We start from the raw sequence: 18,864 nt of genomic DNA, 5'->3' as shown, positions 1-18,864 counted from the left end.
AGGTGGCCACTAACAACTATGGCTACCTGGGACACCAGGATTGAAAGGATTCCTACACCTTCCAAGTCACTGTTATTCCAGAAGATTCACCTGATCTTGTACCTCTTCCAGGAAAAGGCAGCATCTTTCTACTGTTATTGCATCCAACCAAAAACATTGGAACTTCCAGATAAATACTTCCATGGTCAAAATTCCAGCAATATGCCACAGGATCCAAACAATTGTAATCAAAACCTCTTATTTGTTTCTCTATGAAATGAATCATTTTTTCCAGCTACTGTATTCACCATCATCAGGCCAATTCTGTGATTTTATCAGCATCATGGAATATTACAGTCTGTTTCTATGAAAATAAGTACTTTCCACACAAGAACAAGCTAGAACAACAGTCCCTGTACCTCGCTCTGGAGAGTCTCAATTAAGATGATTTAGCCATCATAGCTCGGGATTGACATCTGAATAATAAGGGATATGAAAAATTCCATGCAAAACCAAAAAACAACAAAACAAAGATGAGTGTCCACCTTGGCTACTAATGATGGCTACAGAGCCAGATGCTCAACACAAGCCTCCTGCTCTAGTATCCCCAGGAGAGAAGAGAAGGAAGAGTCCCAGGTGGGAAACAGTGACTAAGAGTGACTGGATCCTATCAGCTCCTGCACATGAGCTTCTAGAAGCACAGAACAGAGTAACCCTGGCACTGTTTATCCTTCCCTTTGTTTCCAGGTGGCTTCAGGACTGGGGACACAGCTGTGCTGTTCAGCTGTCCACCTTTCCCAATCTGCTCCTATAAAGATGATCATTCCTAAGGACCCATGAGGCTCCCCTGTCCAAACAGCTTCAGACCCACCAGTGGACACAGCAGGAGGCTCATTGCTGAAGTCCTGGATTCAGGTCTGAAGTGCTACCAAGGGACTGAACCCCAAAATAGGGTAAAACAAAGAGCAACGAGCTCCATAACTGTGGGAGTGAACAGCACTGAACTACTCATGCTGCCCAAGTTTTACTCACACACAATGTTTTGACAGCTCTGAAGCACTATTTTAGATACCCTTCAAAAACCATCTCTTGATTTGTTTTATGGCTTTTAATGCTACAAAAAGTGTGAAATATACAAACAAAGAACTTAGAAAACTATGCCAAAGCCCTAAAGGGCTGTTCAGGAGTACTTTCAGCAACATGGTTCCCAAAGTAGTGGATTGTAGTATTAGCCAGCCTCCACAAGTTTGGTTTTGGTTTCTGAGAACGGAAGTTCAGTTCAGAAAGACTCTTCTAGCCCAACTAAGATCAGAACAATCACAGTTTATGAAATAATACTCTTGCCTTAAAAGCTGAGACAAAGATTTGAAGATATACAAAGGTTCTCCAACATTTTAATGCCTATCAGGCTATAAGTTACTCTTCTACTCTCTCTTAATATCTTCCTTTTTTAACATTCTTGCTTGAATGGCTCCACATGATGTTCACAGAGGGGCTTTCTTCTTTAAGCTAAAACTTTAATCTCCTTAACAGGACCCTAATTTCAAATCTGTGGTTCCACTAAGCAATGCAGAAGTGACTACAGTGAGAAATCAAACTCCATCTCTCAACAGACAAACAATCACTTTAAGATGGCAACAGTATGCTGTGCTGTTATTTAAAGTTATTCATGATGCACAGCTCTAAACCACAGGCAGGCTTTGCCTGTTCCATCTGCTCTGTGTCAATCCAGACACCACACTGGATCATACAGCTGTGCTGGACCAACAACCAGCAGGTAAAGTGACTGGGGCACTGATTCTCATCTTCTAATTGTACAACAGAGAAGACCAAGCTGAATACTCCTCCCCAGCAACACACAGCCTACCTGAGCTCCCCAGAATTCTTAGAAAGTTTTCAGAAAATGCCTTTTGCAAGTATTGTAAGTTGGAGATACTGTGAACCCTAGTGAGTAAAACAGGCATTAGAGGACAGCATTTATTAAATAATCTTGGAGGGCATCAGAAAGTCATGATGGGTTTCACCGAAATGCCTCAAGGGAGGAAAGTATTTGGGGAAATTACTTTGGGAAGAGCTGACATACAAAGAGAAGAATTTAAATTCCATCAGCACTCTCCTAGCAGAACAAGTTTAGACTATGGTTTTATACAAGAGGATGCTGGAAGAGTTCACGAATGCCTGGAGGAGGGGAGGGAAACCAAAAACCCTGTAGTTAGTGGCTTGTTGTATGCTTTTCTCCTTTGTGTAGGCCTTACCTGTGAGCTGCTCACGGAAAGGAAGCCAACATAGCCTCAGAGCACGTGAGAGGGGTTTGAAGTGGACAAGCTCAAGCCACACTGCTGAGTGCCTGAGCTGGAACAAACTCTGCCTTATTCCAGGCAACTCTGCCCTACACACTGCTGCTATTTCTGGAGTCAGAGGTGAGGGTATTATCAGTGATGGTTGACATGTTCAGCGCCCGCTAAAGCACAGACCATGAAGCAAAAATATGAAACACTGCAATGCTTTGTGTTCTGCGAGGGACCCATCCTTCTCACAACTACTGCTTTGGACATGTACAGCTAATTAAGGCTATTAACAATCACACTAGAATGAGTGTACACCTTTAGAGCTGTGAATCAGTGGAGGGAAATCTTCCCTAGAACCACACATTCCCAGGTGAGTTCTAGAGACAGGACAAGCATTCACCACAGCAGTCCCATCACAGTACTGTGTTTAACACAAATGCAGGGAAAACCTGCACCCCAAACTACTGTTTCAGCCTTTTCTTTTTCAGGCTTTAAAAAACAGTGCTGCTTCACACAGCTAATCAGAAACAAGTGAAGGTGGCTGCTGATCACTGCCTGGAAGCCTTCTGTTAAAAAATAAGCGATGTTACTGCATTCACAAGACCTTTGACTTCTGCTGCAGAGTCAGCTCTGCACTTGAGTAAGTTGAGGCATCAGGAATTTGCATACCTGTGTCACAGTGAGTGGTCCAGCACCTCACCCCTCACCCATCTCAAGTGCTGAAGCATCAAAAATACAGTGCCCACAGAAGTTGTGGAAGCCCCATCCCTGGAAGTGTTCAAGTCCAGGTTGGACAAGGTTTGGAGCAACCTGGGATAGTGGAAGGTGCCCCTGCCCATGGCAGGGGGTTGGAATGAGATGAGCCTTAAGATCCCTTCCAACCCAAACCCTTCCACGATGCTACAATTCTATGATAAAAAAAAGCACCCAGGTCACCACGACCTCCCAAGTGAACAGCAACACAAAATGTTTGACAAATAAAACTCGAGTCAACAGTTCTCAGGACCTTGTATCAGTGGAGACAAGACTTTAAGTAGCCTGTCTGAATTTTCCAATAGAAGGATCACGTTAATATTGATTTGTTTAAATCATCATGAACACAACTAAAGAACTGCAGTCTTATGAACAATTCCTGTTGCAAATTATGACAACTGCAGCGTTGCAGTGATTTTACTCAAAAGTGGTCATTTTTCTGATTTTGTGACACACATAGATAGGCCACAGAGATAGACATAAGCCCAAAAATCAATTTGATAAGGAAAGAGCTTGCTGTAAGCTTCTTCCAGATCTTATTTCAAGTCAGCTGAGAACAGCGTAACAGAAGTTGACTCAGCTCAAATCAAGTCTGGGCTGTCACAGAGAGTCTACAAGGCAAGCAGGTTTGGGTTTGTTGGTTTTTGTTTAATTCCATAAAAACTCTTTTGTAGGGCAATTACTTCGACACTTAGAAGAATGCATGCTCTGCCCAGTTTGTTTTGCAGTTCACTTGGTGCAAAGTATTTTACCCTGCAATAACAGGACAGTCTAGAAGAGAAAGCCTCAATTAGCAAACTACTGACCATGATGAAGGCTAGTGAGCCTCTTATTAAGATTCAAAAGATCTAGACAGCAAACTTGCCACCAGATTAAGCTAGTTATTATCATTTTAACAAAAGACAGCACATTTGCCTGATTGATTTTGCATAGCAGGGCTGGAAGAGCCATTTGTTATTAACCCACCCTGTTACATATAAGTAATTAATTATATCAACATAACCAGTTGCATTCTCAACAAGAGACTCAAAACTCCTGTGACTCAACTAAGGAAACTATGAGAAGTTTTTCACAGAAGAGCACAGAGTTCTACCACTAACTGCAAAGGAGTAAAATACTTCGGGCATGTAGAGAAACCATGAAAACTTACTACATTAAACACTACCTTTTGGTCACCTCAGCAGTTCCTATGCATTGTTTCAGGCAAAGATGCAAAAAATAACAAATGCAGCAAATAAGCATTCCTGTCCTGCATAAATAATGGTCCTTTGTCCCTGTGGTGTAACCTGGTGAGAAACATTGGTCTTTAGCCACAGCACTGATGATAATAAAGGCATAAAATACAGCTTAAGTTAAAGCAAAATTGTAGACATTACAAACAAGAAATGCACTCTAACACAAAACCATAAAATCTAAGCTGATAAAGCTGCAAGAGCTACGAGATACACCTACCTAAAGGAAAAAAAAATAATTCAGGCACAGTATCTGCAAAAAGGCAGCACAGAGAAAGAGAATACAGACCCCTCTCTAACTCCTGAAGGAGATTCCTCAGCTGGGAGCTGCAGACACTGAGACACCAGCAGGCCTGGACACAGTTATGAATGTCCCCTCTGCTCAGGAGTGGAACAGGATGGGTTCTCATCTCCTGTCTTGATGAAGAGAGGTTGCAATTATGCCATAAGCTGATGCTCAGGGAAGGCAGGATCTCTGCTCCTCACCTAACATCCTGCTACGGATAAACTGAACATGCAGAAAATCAAGATATTCCATGATGACAGAAAATTATCAGCTAACACAAATGAAAAATTTTAGTTCCATAGCAACCAATTTTACAGATATTAAAACTGAATTAGTCAGAAGATCAAAAAAACCCCATATTTTAAAGCAATATTTAAATTAAAAGGCAAGGACTTAGATCTTTTATTCATCTAATTCTTTGGGGTTTATTATAAGGAAGAATAAATGCAAAGCTTTGGAAAATGCAAGCTTACTGTGGAAAAAATACCAAAAAAGCAGAATCTATCAAGAAATTGGTGCTCAGATGCAGGAAAGTTACACTATAAAGAACACCTAGACATTATCTCTACACTAGAAAACAAACACAGCACATAATTTGCCAAGAATAATCCCTCCTCAGAACATTCCATCCCAAGCATGACAACTCAAAGCAGCACTAGAGAGATCACTTTTCTTCCAGTATGAGGGAGGAAAGAGTGCAAGCAGGGAAAACACAACCTGGCTGCATCTGTCTCTACTGTAACAACTGACCAGGTCTTTGCTTCTTAATATATCTCAGCTATTTGGCTCTGATAATCACCTCCCCAACACACCTTTCTCAGTTCACCCTGAGCCAAGCCCAGGCTGCACAGCCTGCATCAAACCTGACTTCTCCCCTTGTATTTCATTCCCTTCCTCCTCGGTGTGCAGAGCCACAGCAGTGCCAGCTCTCTGGAGGAAGCAGACCTGTGAGATAACCTTCTACTGAGCCAAACATCTCAGGCCAAACTGATACACAACCAGCTTAGCACAAGTGTCAGCCTGCCAGGAGCAGCACAAAATTAAGAAAACCAAACCCACCCCCAAAAACCCCACAAAAGTAACTCTCTCAGACAAGTAGAAGTGCAGCTAAAGATATGAGAAGTAAGAACCTGTGCTCAGTGCTCTGGTCACAAGACAGTAAGTCCAGGTCCTGGCATGACAGAGACCTTCCTCCCCTCTCTTCAGCTCCCAGGTGGTTTCAGTAGGATGAAAAGAGCACTTGCACATAAGGCTACATCCTGAGACGAAGCCAAAGGCCGATGCCAAAGTAACCAACCAAAAAACAATCAGATTTTTCAAGTATATTTAGTGTTTTGCTTTAAGACCTAACTACAACAGCCAGGAGCAAACTGGGCTTACATTATCCAAACACAAGGGAAAACAAGAACCTCGGGGAAAAAAATGCGGCTAATCCCGGTTAAGAAGCCAAGCCTCAGGAGAAAAAGCTTCAGAGAGTGTTGCAGCCTTGTCTCTGTTATTTTTTGTTGTTGTTGCTCAGTTTTTTTTTCAAAATCTAATCATCTAAATCCCTTTCTCCTAGGTCCAACCATTCTCTTCCACTCACGTGGATAGTCCATCTTCCATTTTATGAATTTTAGAGGGACTATCATGACCATTCAAATTAATTGGCATCTACCACAAGCCACTGTAAATTCTTCATTAAATGCAGTTTAAGACAGGACACTATCTGAAAATTTCTCATTTAGATGCACAGGCTTCAACTCATAGAGTCCAGTTACAGCCCAATAATTAACTCATCTCTTAAAATTGCAACACATTGTTCCTTTAAGTTAGCTCAACTACAAGTATGCAGGTAAGAATTCTCCTTTTATTTTTCTTAAGGATGTAAGAGTTCTTAAACTCCTGTGCCCTTTACAGACTTCGAATCATCACCAGGTCAATATCCCTTAGAAGAAAGAGAGAGTTTAAGCAAAGCCCTTGGCAAGGCTTAAGGTACATCTTTCAGGTTTCTGATCATTGCCTTTAAGAAAACCCAAGCCTTTGAGTGTTGATATCTGAACCAGATGATAATGCTGTAGGCACTGTAAGAGCATCACTGGAATACTAACTGCCTCCTCCTTTGCAATAGAAACGATCAGAGAACCAGAACAGCCTCCATTCCACAGCTTATCACCCTGAGAAACGGGGCAGTTGCCACTTAAAACAGCTCCCCTGAAGGCCAGGCAAAATGCCTGTGGAAAAAAAAACAACAAACCATAACTGCTGAAAGAGATGGCCAGCTCGGCCAAGGGTGGCTTCACAGTTTGCATTTCCTAAAAACAAGCCCACCCCCACCCTACATTTAATCCACAGCCCTCAACCACCTTTTTAGCTCTGGACAGGTAACCAGCCACAAATGAGATATCTCAAAAAGGGTGCATGGGAAAGGTGTGAGAGATGGGAACAACATGAATATGTTTTCAAATACGGGATAATGTCACATGTTGAGGCAAAACAAAACCTTTGATCTTAAACTCAGTAAATTAAGGAGGTAAAAGAGGAAAAATAAAATAAAATAAATTAAGCTACTGCAACAGATCACACTCATCCACCTCAATGCAAGCAAAAAGCTTTAGGGAAGCCTTTGCATTTCCAATCCATTTACCAAAAAAGTAGAAACACTACAGGACCAGGACAGAGACTGAGCCCACACAACTTTTCCTACAGTTACAGTATTACCAAAAGAGATAAACCAAGCACGTGTTGCTGCCTGGTTTCTGTTTTCCACCCATAACTTTGAAATAAGTAATTTCACCGGCACTGTTTTATCAGATCACTTGAGGAGCTCAGGTCCATAAGGAGTGAGGAATAAAACATTTAAACAGAAGAAATATGACAGTTCTCAGCCCATCAAATGGTACACACTCCCTAGCCCAGTAAGTCATATCAAATTAATTTTCTGGCCTTTTACGTGGAATAAACATCTGACAAAACAGGAAAAATACTACTCTTGAAATACACAGCTTTCATAGTAACTTGTCTTGTTCTTAACCCAGTCCTGAACATTAAGAGAGCCTTATTCTTTCCAAAAAGCAGAGCATTCAGGCACTGTCTTTGCCATAAAGGTGCTGCCAAAGAAACAGAACCATTCAGGATGAAGAAAGCAGCAGGAAGCCAAGACTTTGATCTCTAATCCCAACTTAACCAGGACTGTTTGATCTTAGAAAAAATATTTAGCCCCTAATGCATTAGCATTATACAGATTAATATAATGCTTTAAATATTACACAGTCTTTACAAGTGCAATGCAAGTAAAGCTCAACAATTATGGCATCGAGTTCATTCACCAATTAACCAGCTCCAAGGTAGGTTCTAACAGTAAAATTATGCTCCATTAGTAAACCTGCTAAGAGAGCTCCTGCTTAAGATTATTTTCATACCTTCTAATGTTTCCTGCCTCAAATTCAACAACTTTTGCTTCAAATGCAAATCATCATTAATCAAGCAAAAATTGTTACCTAGCAAAAATATTAATATTTCATGGGTTTATTTATACTATAGCCACCACAAAAATCAGTTTAACAGGTAGCCCACAAAAAAGGGCTTAGGGGCTGCAGCCCATGCTCAGGGAAATGCAAGCTCTGAAGCCTCTCCAGAAACAGGCTCCAAACCAGAATCCTTTCAGAAAGAAGCACTTTGGAACACAGTCTTTAAAAACACATGTATATACTACCTCATTCTACTCTTTTTATATGATGACAAAGTTACGTGAATATCAATTAAAACCTTGATAACAAAATTTTAAGTCACTCAAAACTGTAACAAGTACACAAGTACTTTTAACTAGAAAGAAGTTAATTCATCTGCAAAATGCACCAAAACATTATTCTATATTTTGATTATATTCAAAAATGTTTAAGCTGAGTAGCTCTGACCACTACTTCTTCCAATCAAGGAGCATCCTTCCCATCCTTCTACTACAAAAGGAAAGCAGAAAACAATCATTTTCCTCTGATTTCTGTCTTTCAAAAAGTTGGAGAGCCTGAAATGCAGAAGAGTTCTGCCCCTGCAGAAGTGGACTCTGCACTCAGTGGAAAAATCAGTGGTAAAAAGTATTTGGTATCAGTGTGGGGTCTGTTTTTTCTTTTTAAAAGAATTCTAAAAATACACAGTGCTTAAATAACTGTGTTGATAATACTTCAAACTGACATTCTACAAGTAACCTCTCAAAACCAAAACTTAAAAATGTACTGGTTTGGGGGTTGGTTTGGGTGGGTTTTCTTGCTTTGTGCCATTGTTGTTTTGGGCTGGGTTTTGGGTGTGGGTTGGTTTTTGGCTTTTTATTACTGTTTTCTTTACATCAAACCACTCTTTACTGAACATGTGTGTTAAACAGCTTCTCTCAACATTCACTCTACAAGCTGAGCTCCCATCCCAGACAACCACAACTCAACACTTCTGTCCTTTAAGTTCAAAGAGAACCACCCAGAGAAAGCAAGGGAGGACTTACTCTAAAGACTTCCACACCTAGAAATCAGCAGGTACTGGAACAACACGATCACATTCACACTAACAAAACAGGCACACCTTTTCTTTTTTCTATGCTTTATGGACTCAAAAGGAAGGTTACAAGTAGTTGTTTTCCCAGGTTATTCAGACTTAGAAGTGTCCTAGCTTAATCACACTGTTATCAGTAACACTTCCAGTTTCAAACTGAAAGTTTCACCCCGTTAGAGGAATATTTTTTATGAGAAAAGTAAGACAAACACCTACAGCAGAAAGGCTGCTTCTGCAGCCTACCTGCATCTAAAAATCTTACCTACTACTTGCAGAGAAGTAGTGTCCACACACTGTCCTCACTGATGCTCTCAAGCACAAAACTCCCCCAAATCTTCCATCTACTGTAGCCTGACTGTTTTTAAGTGGGCTGTATGACTCAGACTAGATTCATTTTAAAACGTAATTGTCACTTTTCTGGTATCGTCCAAACAAGCAGTCAGATGCTCTAGGGTCAAAATTAAAAGTTATATCAACAACAGTGAAACAGCCAATACGTCACTTGTTTCCTCTGCTGTCACCTCCAACACAAAGGAAACATCTGAGACCATATCTGACCCTGCTCCCTATCAGATGAAGTGCTACCCAATGTTTACAGCTCATGACTTTTATTCACAGTCTAAATATCAAGAGTTAAACAGCAGGGGTAGGCAGAAGTCAGTTATTTTAATTAATTTCTCAGGGTAGCCCTCTGTGAAGTCCTTTTTGCGTCAGGATACAGCCCATCACATCACTGTTCCAGCAGAACTGCTGAGGGTAAGGCCAGCTTACCCGACAGTGCTCTTTGCAGGCTGACACACAAATAAGGACAGGGCTACAGAGTGGCACCTTCATAGAGAAAACTCAACCCAAGAGAACCCTGAGATGTCCTGTCGATGCCTGGGATGCCACCCAGGAGAAGACCTGCCTTCAGCACTGGGCATCAGGCAGCACTACAGCCAGACAAGACCAACAGTCAGCAAACTACTGACATCATTCCTAGGAATAGGAAAAGGAAAACCACAAGCAGACGTTCAAAAGAGCAGAGTTCTCGGGAGATATGCAGAGCCAGCACAAGGGTTTGCACATGCTGAAAATAAAGCGTGATGCCAAGCATTCCTTCACCTCTTGAGCCTCCCTGCACAGCCCCGTGCCCCAGCCCCGCACTCACCCCCCTCTGGGCTTTAACTCAGGAAAGGGACACAACTATTCCAGCAGAAAGCTGATAAACCAGACCACAAAAAGGTTCACCTTGCTAAAATGGCAGAAGACCAACAAGCACTGGAACTATGAAAAGAGAAGGGAGGGGCTATGCAACTGCAAAGAAAGGAACAACAAGAGCCTGCCTTTTTGGCAGGCTGGCAGCTTGTGAGCAACCGCCTGTGAGAGCAGCTTCCAAGATCCTCTTGGATAGGATGCCTCCCTAAAAGAAGGCCAAAAGGTCCCAGACAGGTGGAAGAAACAGCAAAGGACAAGTTATTCATAAAGCAAATTATCGGAGCGTTTCATAACTGTGACAGATGCTGCAGCAGGACTCACTTAAAACGTCTACAAATGTCTTAATAAACCGCCCGAAATTAAAACAGTAAGTTAGATAAAAATCTAAATTAGTCTTGGATTATAAACCAGAAGTAATCACTGACACTTGCTGGTTCAAGATTCCCCTCGATGAGAGTAACCATTGCCACTGCCATCTGCTGTCTCCATAATAACGGATGAGAAACGAGCCCAGGTTTTTCCTAATCGCATTCCCACTTGGGTAAAAACACCATTAGAACTGACCCAGCCCGACATTCCTGGACTTCACAGCAGAGAAGCCAAGAACTACACAGACCTCAACACCAGAACAGCTCAGCCAAAGCACTTCCCCCAAAGGCTGCTTCAAACGGAGGAAGAACCCAGGAATGAATGAAAAGATGGAGCTGGAAGACTCTGAGCTGGCAACTCAGTTTTTTTCCTGAGCTGGACTTAAAACCGCTCACGACAGATGTTTGGGAACAACACATAAACCTCCCCGTACACTAAGCCAGATCTAAAGACTGTATATCGAGTTTCATACACGCACAAGCGAGGACTGGAAACCAGCCGCCTCTGCAGCGGAGCTCCACGAGAAGGCAGGAACGCGAAAAAAAACACCTCCTCAGGTCAGTGCTGCCACCAGCACGGCGCCTTCGCTCAACACTACGCGGGCAGGGCTCTGGAAGCGAATAACCCCGGAGGCTCCGGAGGCAGAGCACAAAGGCAGCGCCGGGAGCTCTCCCTGCCCGCCGGGCGCTGCCGGAGCCCCGAGGAGCGGACGAGGAGGGGCCGCTTTCCGCAGCCCTCACGGCCACCCCGCCAGCGGCTGGGGCTCCGCAGCGCAAACCCCGCTTTCTAAAGCACGAGCCCATGAGGGAAGCGCGGGCGGCGCGGACCCCGCTCTTTGTTCGCCGCCGCGGGCAGGCCCGGCCCGGCCCCGGGCCCGTCCCTCACCTCGCGAACGTCCTGCAGGCACTCGAGCACGGCGAGGTTGTTGGCCCAGCTGTGCTTGGAGCAGAGCCGCACCACGTCCTCCCGGCACACCGCCTCCTCCGACAGCTTCCACCCGCTGCCCGACCCGCCGCCGCGGGCGCTCCGCGGCACGGCCGCGCCCGGCCCTGCCGGCTGCGCCACTCCGGGCAGGGCACCAGCGGCGCCGGGAGGGCCGGCGGGAGGGCCGGGCGCCGCCGGCCGCGCCGCCAGCGCCAGCAGCAAGAGCAGCGCCGGGCCCGGGCAGCGGCTCCGGACACGTCCGCACGGCGCCATCTTGGATCCGCCACCTCCGGCGTCCGCCCGCCCGCCCCACGGCACGCACGGCGTATGCAAATCAGCGCGTGACGGCGGCGGGACACGCCCCTCTCCTGGCGGAGGAGGGGGGCGTGGCTTTCGCGGGGCCCGCCCTCCTCCAGCACGCGGCGCGGCCGTTGTCGCCTGAGGGGAGCGAGGCGGTGCCTCGGGGGCAGCGCGCGCCCAACGGCACCAACGGCCCCGCAGCCCCTCAGCGGCCCCCGCACCACCTCAGGGGCCCCCTTAGCCCCCCACGGCCCCGCAACCCCTCAGGGGCCCCCTTAGCCCCTCACGGCCCCGCAACCCCTCAGGGGCCCCCTTAACCCTTCACGGCCCCGCACCACCTCAGGGGCCCCCTTAGCCCCTCACGGCCCCGCAACCCCTCAGGGGCCCCCTTAGCCCCTCACGGCTCCGCAGCCCTTCAGGGGCCCCCTTAACCCCTCGCGGCCCCGCAACCCCTCAGGGGCCTCCGCAGTCCCTCAGGGGTCCCCTCAGCCCCCCAGCCGCGCAGGGCCACCCTGCGGAGCCAGCGCCGGTGCTCGGGAGGGACGCGAGGAGCCGAGCTCACCCCGGCGGGAAGGCGGCAGGCGGGCCGCGGGCTTCCCTCAGTAGGTGGCCAGTAGCTGTGACCGGATTTTCCCCGAAAGCGCTCGGTTCCCACTCGCAACTCAGCTGCCCCAGTGATAGAGAAGTAATAGAGATCATGGGGAAACTGGGCTTTGAGAAGGCTTGGATTAAAGAGGAGCAACAAGAGCAGAAGGATGAGGGAAAACTACCGATGAATGAAGAAGAAATACAGAGGTACGTAGAGAAATTACACAGCTACATAGAAAAAATGCAGAGGAATGAAGAAGAAATGCGGGAGAACAAAGAAAAAATGCGGAAGAACGAAGAAAAGATACAGGAGATCGATGAAAAAATACAGGAGATCAAAGAAAAAATACAGGAGAACGAAGTAAAAATACAGGAGGACAAAGAAAAAATACAGCAGATCAAAGAAAAGATACGGAACAATGAAATAAAAATACAGATGAACAAAGAAAAACAGGAAAAGAAAGAAAGATTGCTGAAAAATGTGGGAAAACTACAGAAAAATGAAGTAAAAACAGAGAACGAAATAAAAATAGAGGAGTTCATGGATAAAATACAGGCAACCAAAGAAAAAATAAGGAAGAACAAATCAAAAGTACTGAAGGACGAAGAAGGAATGCAAATCAAAGAAGGAATTAAGAACAAGAGAAAAGTACAGGAGCTAGACAAAAAAATACAGGAGCTTGACAAAAAAATGCAGGAGCTTGACGAAAAAATGCAGGAGGGTAGAGAAAAAATACAGCAGCTCAAAGAAAAGATACGGAACAATGAAATAAAAATAGAGACAAACAAAGAAAAAATACAGGAAAAGAAAGAAAGAAGGCTGAAGAATGTGGAAAAAACACAGAAGAATGAAATAAAAACAGAGAATGAAATACAGGAGTTCAAAGAAAAAATACAGGCGATCAAAGAAAAAATGAGGAGGAACAAAGAAATGCAGATCAAAGAAAAAACACATCAGATCAAAGGAAAGATACAGGAGCTCGATGAAAATATACAGGAGAATGAAATAAAAATGCAGGATGACAGAGAAGAAGTACAGCAGATCAAAGAAAAGATACAGAAGAATGAAATAATAATGCAGATGATCAAAGAAAAAATACAGGAAAATGAAGAAAGAAGGCTGAAGATTCTGGAAAACAGACAGAAAAATGAAGCAAAACCAGAGAATGAAATAAAAATACAGGAGGACAATAAAATAGAGCAGATCAAAGAAAAGTTACGGAAAAATGAAATAAAATTAGAGATGATCAAAGAAAAAATACAGGAAGAGGAAGAAAGAAGGCTGAAGAGTGCGGAAAAAATACCGAAGATTGAAGAAGAAATGCAGATCAAAGAAAAAATTAGGAAGAACAAAGAAAAAATACAGAAGCTCAACAGAAAAATACAGGAGCTTGACGAAAAAATACAGAAGAATACAGAGAACGAAATAAAAATACAGGAGATGAAAGAAAAAATAAAGGCAGCCAAAGGAAAAATGAAGAACAAAGAAAATAGCAAAATACCAAAGAATGAAACCAAAATACTGGAGAGTGAAGTAAAAACAGAGAACGAAATGGAAATTCGTAAGAATGAAATAAAAATACGGGAGATCAAAGAAAAAATACGGAAGAACAAATTAAAAATACAGGAAAACAAAGAGAGAATACCGAAGAGTGAGGAAATAACAGAGAACAAAATAAAAATACGTAGGAAAGAAGAAAAAATACAGGAGATCGAGGAAAAAATGCAGAAGATCAAAGACGAAATGCGGAAGATTGAAGAAAAAATACAGAAGAACAAAATAAGATTACAGGTAAACGAAAAAATACCGAAGAATGAAGAAAAAATACAGAAAAATATGGAAGAATGAGAGAAAACTACAGAAGAATGAAGAAACAATATCAACTAAAAAACTAAAAAAAAACCCCAAAACCGTTAATAAAATGCTGACAGCCAACTTTGCCACTGTCATTTCTCCATGCTGAGTGCCAAACTGTCAGGTGGATGGATGATCTCCCTGTGTGTGGATGCCCTCATGGCCCCTCCTGGGGCAGGATGCTGGGCTGGCAGGAGGGCATGGGATAAATCCCACAGCCTGCAGCAGGCTGGCCCTCCCTGCAAGCAGCAGGCATCTGAACAAGGGCCAAAAAGTCACGTTTTGGGGATGCCATGAGGTGGCTCATTTTCAGGGTTGGTGGGCTGGCTGCACCTCCTGCCCTGTCAGTGCCAGCCACTGGGTTTTGGGGGTGGGATTTGCAAGGTCACACTCATCATGGCCCCTGGGCTTTCTTCATGGGGATGGAGAGAAATGGGGCTGTAAGAGTGATCTTGTCCCCAAAGCAGGATCTCCAATGGCTGATCCTGGTGTAAATGGGATCCACAGGTTCCTCCTAGGGCAGTAAGGGGGGGTTGGATGCTGAATTTGGTGACGGATCATCTGAAAGTGGTGTCTGCAACCGCACAGCTCCCCTCGGAGCAGCGTTTTGGGGATGTTGCAGCCCGCTCCGCCCCAGCAGCCAGACCCCAAATGTCCCAGTAAAACAGTACCTGTCCAGGTGTTGGGTCAGTGGCAGCAGTGGGACACAGCTCCACCTCCAGCTGAACAACCAGACAGCTTTTTGAGTGTTCCCCCAGGATCTCATCAGGTCAGGTCACAGCACCTTCCTAGGATGGATTTGCCCGTAAATGTCAGATTTGCTTCCAACGACAGATGGAAATGGGGGACTGGGAGAATCCCACCTCAATTCCTCTGCTTGGTTGATTCCAGGAGCAGTTTTCCTAGCCCAAGCTGGCATCAGGCCAAAGTCAGAAGCTTTTGCCTGATGCCAGGGTGCTCCATGGCTCTGCCCTGGCTGGGTGAGCTGGGGTGAAGCAGAGCTGTAGGGCCGCTCCCTTCCTGCCCCAGGCTGCCTCATCCTGCCTGGGAAAAGCCCTTCTCCTGCAGCCACCTTGTCCAGGTGAAGGCGAGAGGGAGAGGGCTCAGCTGGCAAAGTCCCTGCACTTCCTTCATTCAAGTGTCAGCTGGGACACAGCGCTCGGAAAGTGGCTTTGCTGGCACCCAGGGGCCACGCAGCTGGGAACACTTGAGAACAAAAGCCAGCAAAATCCAGCCCGTGCTTGGCAGCCTATTTGGCTTAGTGGGAGTTATTTGAAGTTAGCCCAATGTGAGAGCTGGCTCTGCTCCTCCATCCATTGCAGGATGAGGACAGAGGGGAGCAATGGAGCTGGGTTACAGCTCGCTTCTCCTTCCACACCCTTGGGAGCTCTCCGGAGAGTCATTTTTTGCACAAGGAAAACCTCCTCCCAGGCTTGGATTTTACCATTCTGCACAGTCCACCATGAAACAAGCATTTCATAAAAGACCCCTATGGTCCCCGTGTCCATGCAGCACGTTAAACAAGGAGGAGGTTTGTCTTTGGGCACAGGGACATCTCTGCCTGTGTGATAACCCCAGCAGCTCCTTGCTACTGCAGCCCCTCTCCCTCAGCAGAAATTCCCTCATTGCCACATTTTAAGCATTTTACCACCAAGGCTCTCAGTCTCTGGATGCTGCATTAAGTGTTTGCAGTCCCTTGCTTCTGTAGTGGGCAGCACATTTAAGTCTCATCGCTTCAAGCAACAAATGCCATTTAAATGTCCCCACCAGAGCGAGGCCGGGGTAAGCTGAGCTGCTGGGACACCTCTCGCTCCTTCCCAGCAGTGTTCTTGCTCTCTACTGCTTTGAGGAGAACAAAAGTTCTTCCTCAGTCCATGTGGAGGAGCTGCTCCAGTTTTTAATTGGATACAGTCTGCTTGCTCCCATGTGGCCACAGGCACTGCTCCAAATCCTGGCTCTGCCTGTGCAGTGTGCTCAGGCCCTCTCCTTGCATCCAACCTGATTCAGCTGCCTCCCTCCAAAGCTGTGCATCCCCCAGAACTTCAGCACTGTCTTTCCCAACAGATGATCCTTTCCACCAGCAAATGCTGCTGCAGAGAACCAAGTCAGGTGCTTTGTTACTGCTGCCATTCAGCACTTTTTCTTGCTGGCTGAGGTGGGAACACTGGCCTGGTATTTTGTGGTTTATTTGCATGACATGCTCAGGTTCAGCCCCACTCTGTTTCTGCTTTTCTTGTAGGTCAGAGTCTACTCATCCCTGTTTGGAGATAAGCAGAAGACCACAGAAATACCTTCCAAGGAAGCTGTGGACAAAGAGGAGACAATACTGCAACTACAACCCTGTGAATATAGAGCAAAAGGGGAGCTTCATGCATCTCATGCACAACTCTTCAGCCCAGTTGACCTTTTCTCCCCCAAAGACCTATGCTGTTGACACATCTGGGACAATGTCCCAGGTCATTACTGTAGAGACTGTTGCCCCCCGCCCCCCCCATATTGCTGCAGCTTTGTGTTGCAGTTAGCACCTACCTTTAGAAAACAAAAAAAACCTGAGGGCAATTGTCCAGCCCTTTCTCCAACTTGCCACAATTCTTTCCTAGTCCTGCTTCCGCCTTCCTGAGCACTAAGTGCTGATTCCAGCTTGATACCATCGGAAGCACTGGGGGCTCACTCCCCCTTCCACGACCTCTGCTGCCAGCAGAAGCACCAAATTGGACTTGATGCAAGACTAAAGCCCCTGGACCCTCAAATTAATTCTGCTTCACAGGGTGGGATAATCACTGAAATTAGTTCGAGGTATTTTTTTCTCCTGACCAGCACGGGTTGGAGAGAATCTGTTACCTGCAAAGTTTGTCCCAAGGATTAGACAAGCTTTTTAGGGCACAGATCCCCAAACTCCTCTTTTTCTTGCAACTTAGAGGCACTATTTGGCAACAGACAGCAGAGGAGCAACATCCCACATGCTGTTGGTGCTTTCAGGATGCTGCTGTGGTTCCCAGAGTTTATCAATGAACTCCTTGCACTGGAGCAGCAGTTTCCCACAGGCCCAGAGCACCCAGTGCTCTGTAACAACAGGGCACCCACAGCTCTGGCTGCCATCTGGAGGGGAGCAAAGAGAAATCTCATCTAGCAAAGAGAAATAAACGTGAGCAGGAGGTGCTTCTGCCTCCTAAGCTGTATCTCCAAATATCTTTAACTATTGCAAAAGCAAGTAAACAATGATAAATATTGTTATCTTGAGGGAGGCTGTTGACACCAACATGCTTGACTTTGCAGGCTGAGTGCTGGCAGGGGCCAACAGCAGCTCAGCGGAGGGGCAGTCCTGCTGCTAAGGCACTGTGACCCCCTCTGCTCGACTTTGCAGGAGACTCTGCAAGGATAAGGGATGAAGCTGGGCTCAGTGTCTGAGCACTCAGGTGATTCATATTGCAGATAGAAAAAGCTTTCACTGAAGATTTGCTAACAGAAAGTCAAAAGTGCCACCCCAGCAAGGGAAACTGTGCCACCTCTCCCTATGTCTCTTGGCAGTGAAATTTGTTCTTTCATGTTTACTAGTTCTGGCATTCAATGCAAATCAAACCCAACAGAAAACAAGTTTTTGCTTGCTCCTTCCTTTATTTCTTTCCTCTTCCTCCTCCCTGAACTATTTTTTCCTCATATTCTCTCTCCTTCATGAACCAGCAGAAAGCTGGGTCTGTTAAGGAATTTTACTGCCTTGGTAGAAACCCTGCAAATCTACATAAGCAGAAAATCTTGTCACGTCTCCTCACAAATTGAAAAGGAGAACTAAATGAAATCCCACTGGGATGCTCTGGCTACCTCAGTGCAACAAGGTTCAGCTTAAGCTGCTTGTTTCACTTGCTGCATTGCCTGGTTTTAATCCAATTTGGTTTGGGACACATAAAATAGCCGCTTTTCCGCCCTCCAGGAAGCAGCGGGTGCAACCAGAGCAGAGCAAAGTGCTGGCTGGTCCTGCCTCATGTGCACACACCCCAAGCTGTGCTCACTTCTTGGCTCAGGCTTTAGCACTACCTTTTGTCATCTGCAACATTTGTGATTGTGTTTGTCAAAATGTCACCTGAGTCACAACCAACAGCTCAAGTGCGACCGTTGGTGCTACGGCAGCAAAGCCCCCGTGATGTGAAGGCCAGGAGCTGGCTGCTTGCTCATCCCCTCTTGGTCACCCCATGGATTACCACAGCCTAACACCAGATCATCCCTGTTAGAGGGAGACATGGAGGACAGCCCTCCTCTGAGAGCAGGGCTCTGACTCCAGCTTCCCCTTCCCCACCAGCCGCCCCTCTGACACCACACCTCCCCAGGGAGCAGCAGGGGCTGCATTGTTTCCATCCAAGCAGCCACCACAGCCAGCTCTGTCCAGCACTGTGCTGTCCCCCAGGCCTGCTTTTACAGGAATTAAAATTAAAAAAGGTGCTGCCCTGCAACAGCCTGGAGAGAAAAATGTTAAGAAGTGCCTGTGCACAGCTCCGAGCAAGGCCCCGGCTGCAGGAGCCCCAGCACTGCCTGGCTTTACCTTCACCTCACCCCAGACTCACTGCAGGAACTGCCGAGGGG

General features: G+C 45.7%; 2 protein-coding genes across 2 annotated transcripts in view; one reads left to right on the top strand and one right to left on the bottom strand.

The window, feature by feature from the left end:
* The window catches only part of GLG1 (golgi glycoprotein 1), an 80,659-nt gene extending 68,835 nt beyond the window's left edge, over positions 1–11,824 (bottom strand). The window contains exon 1 of the mRNA XM_017824400.1: positions 11,508–11,824. Within this exon, the coding sequence (XP_017679889.1) occupies positions 11,508–11,819 (312 nt within the window). The 5' untranslated portion in view covers positions 11,820–11,824. The remainder of the gene's footprint in view (positions 1–11,507) is intronic.
* A 109-nt stretch (positions 11,825–11,933) lies between these two features.
* Positions 11,934–18,773, top strand: LOC108501876 (golgin subfamily A member 6-like protein 22). The gene is made up of 3 exons (XM_017824163.1): positions 11,934–13,260; positions 13,294–14,226; positions 16,529–18,773. Exons 1-3 carry the CDS (start codon positions 12,544–12,546, stop codon positions 16,721–16,723), a joined length of 1,845 nt encoding a protein of 614 aa, XP_017679652.1. The 5' UTR covers positions 11,934–12,543; the 3' UTR covers positions 16,724–18,773.
* Positions 18,774–18,864: the final 91 nt, after the last annotated feature.

The sequence above is a fragment of the Lepidothrix coronata genome, unplaced genomic scaffold (assembly GCF_001604755.1).
Source record: "Lepidothrix coronata isolate B3197 unplaced genomic scaffold, Lepidothrix_coronata-1.0 Scaffold110, whole genome shotgun sequence".
NCBI classification, from domain to species: Eukaryota; Metazoa; Chordata; class Aves; order Passeriformes; family Pipridae; genus Lepidothrix; species Lepidothrix coronata.
This window is presented reverse-complemented; position numbering and strand designations above follow the sequence as displayed.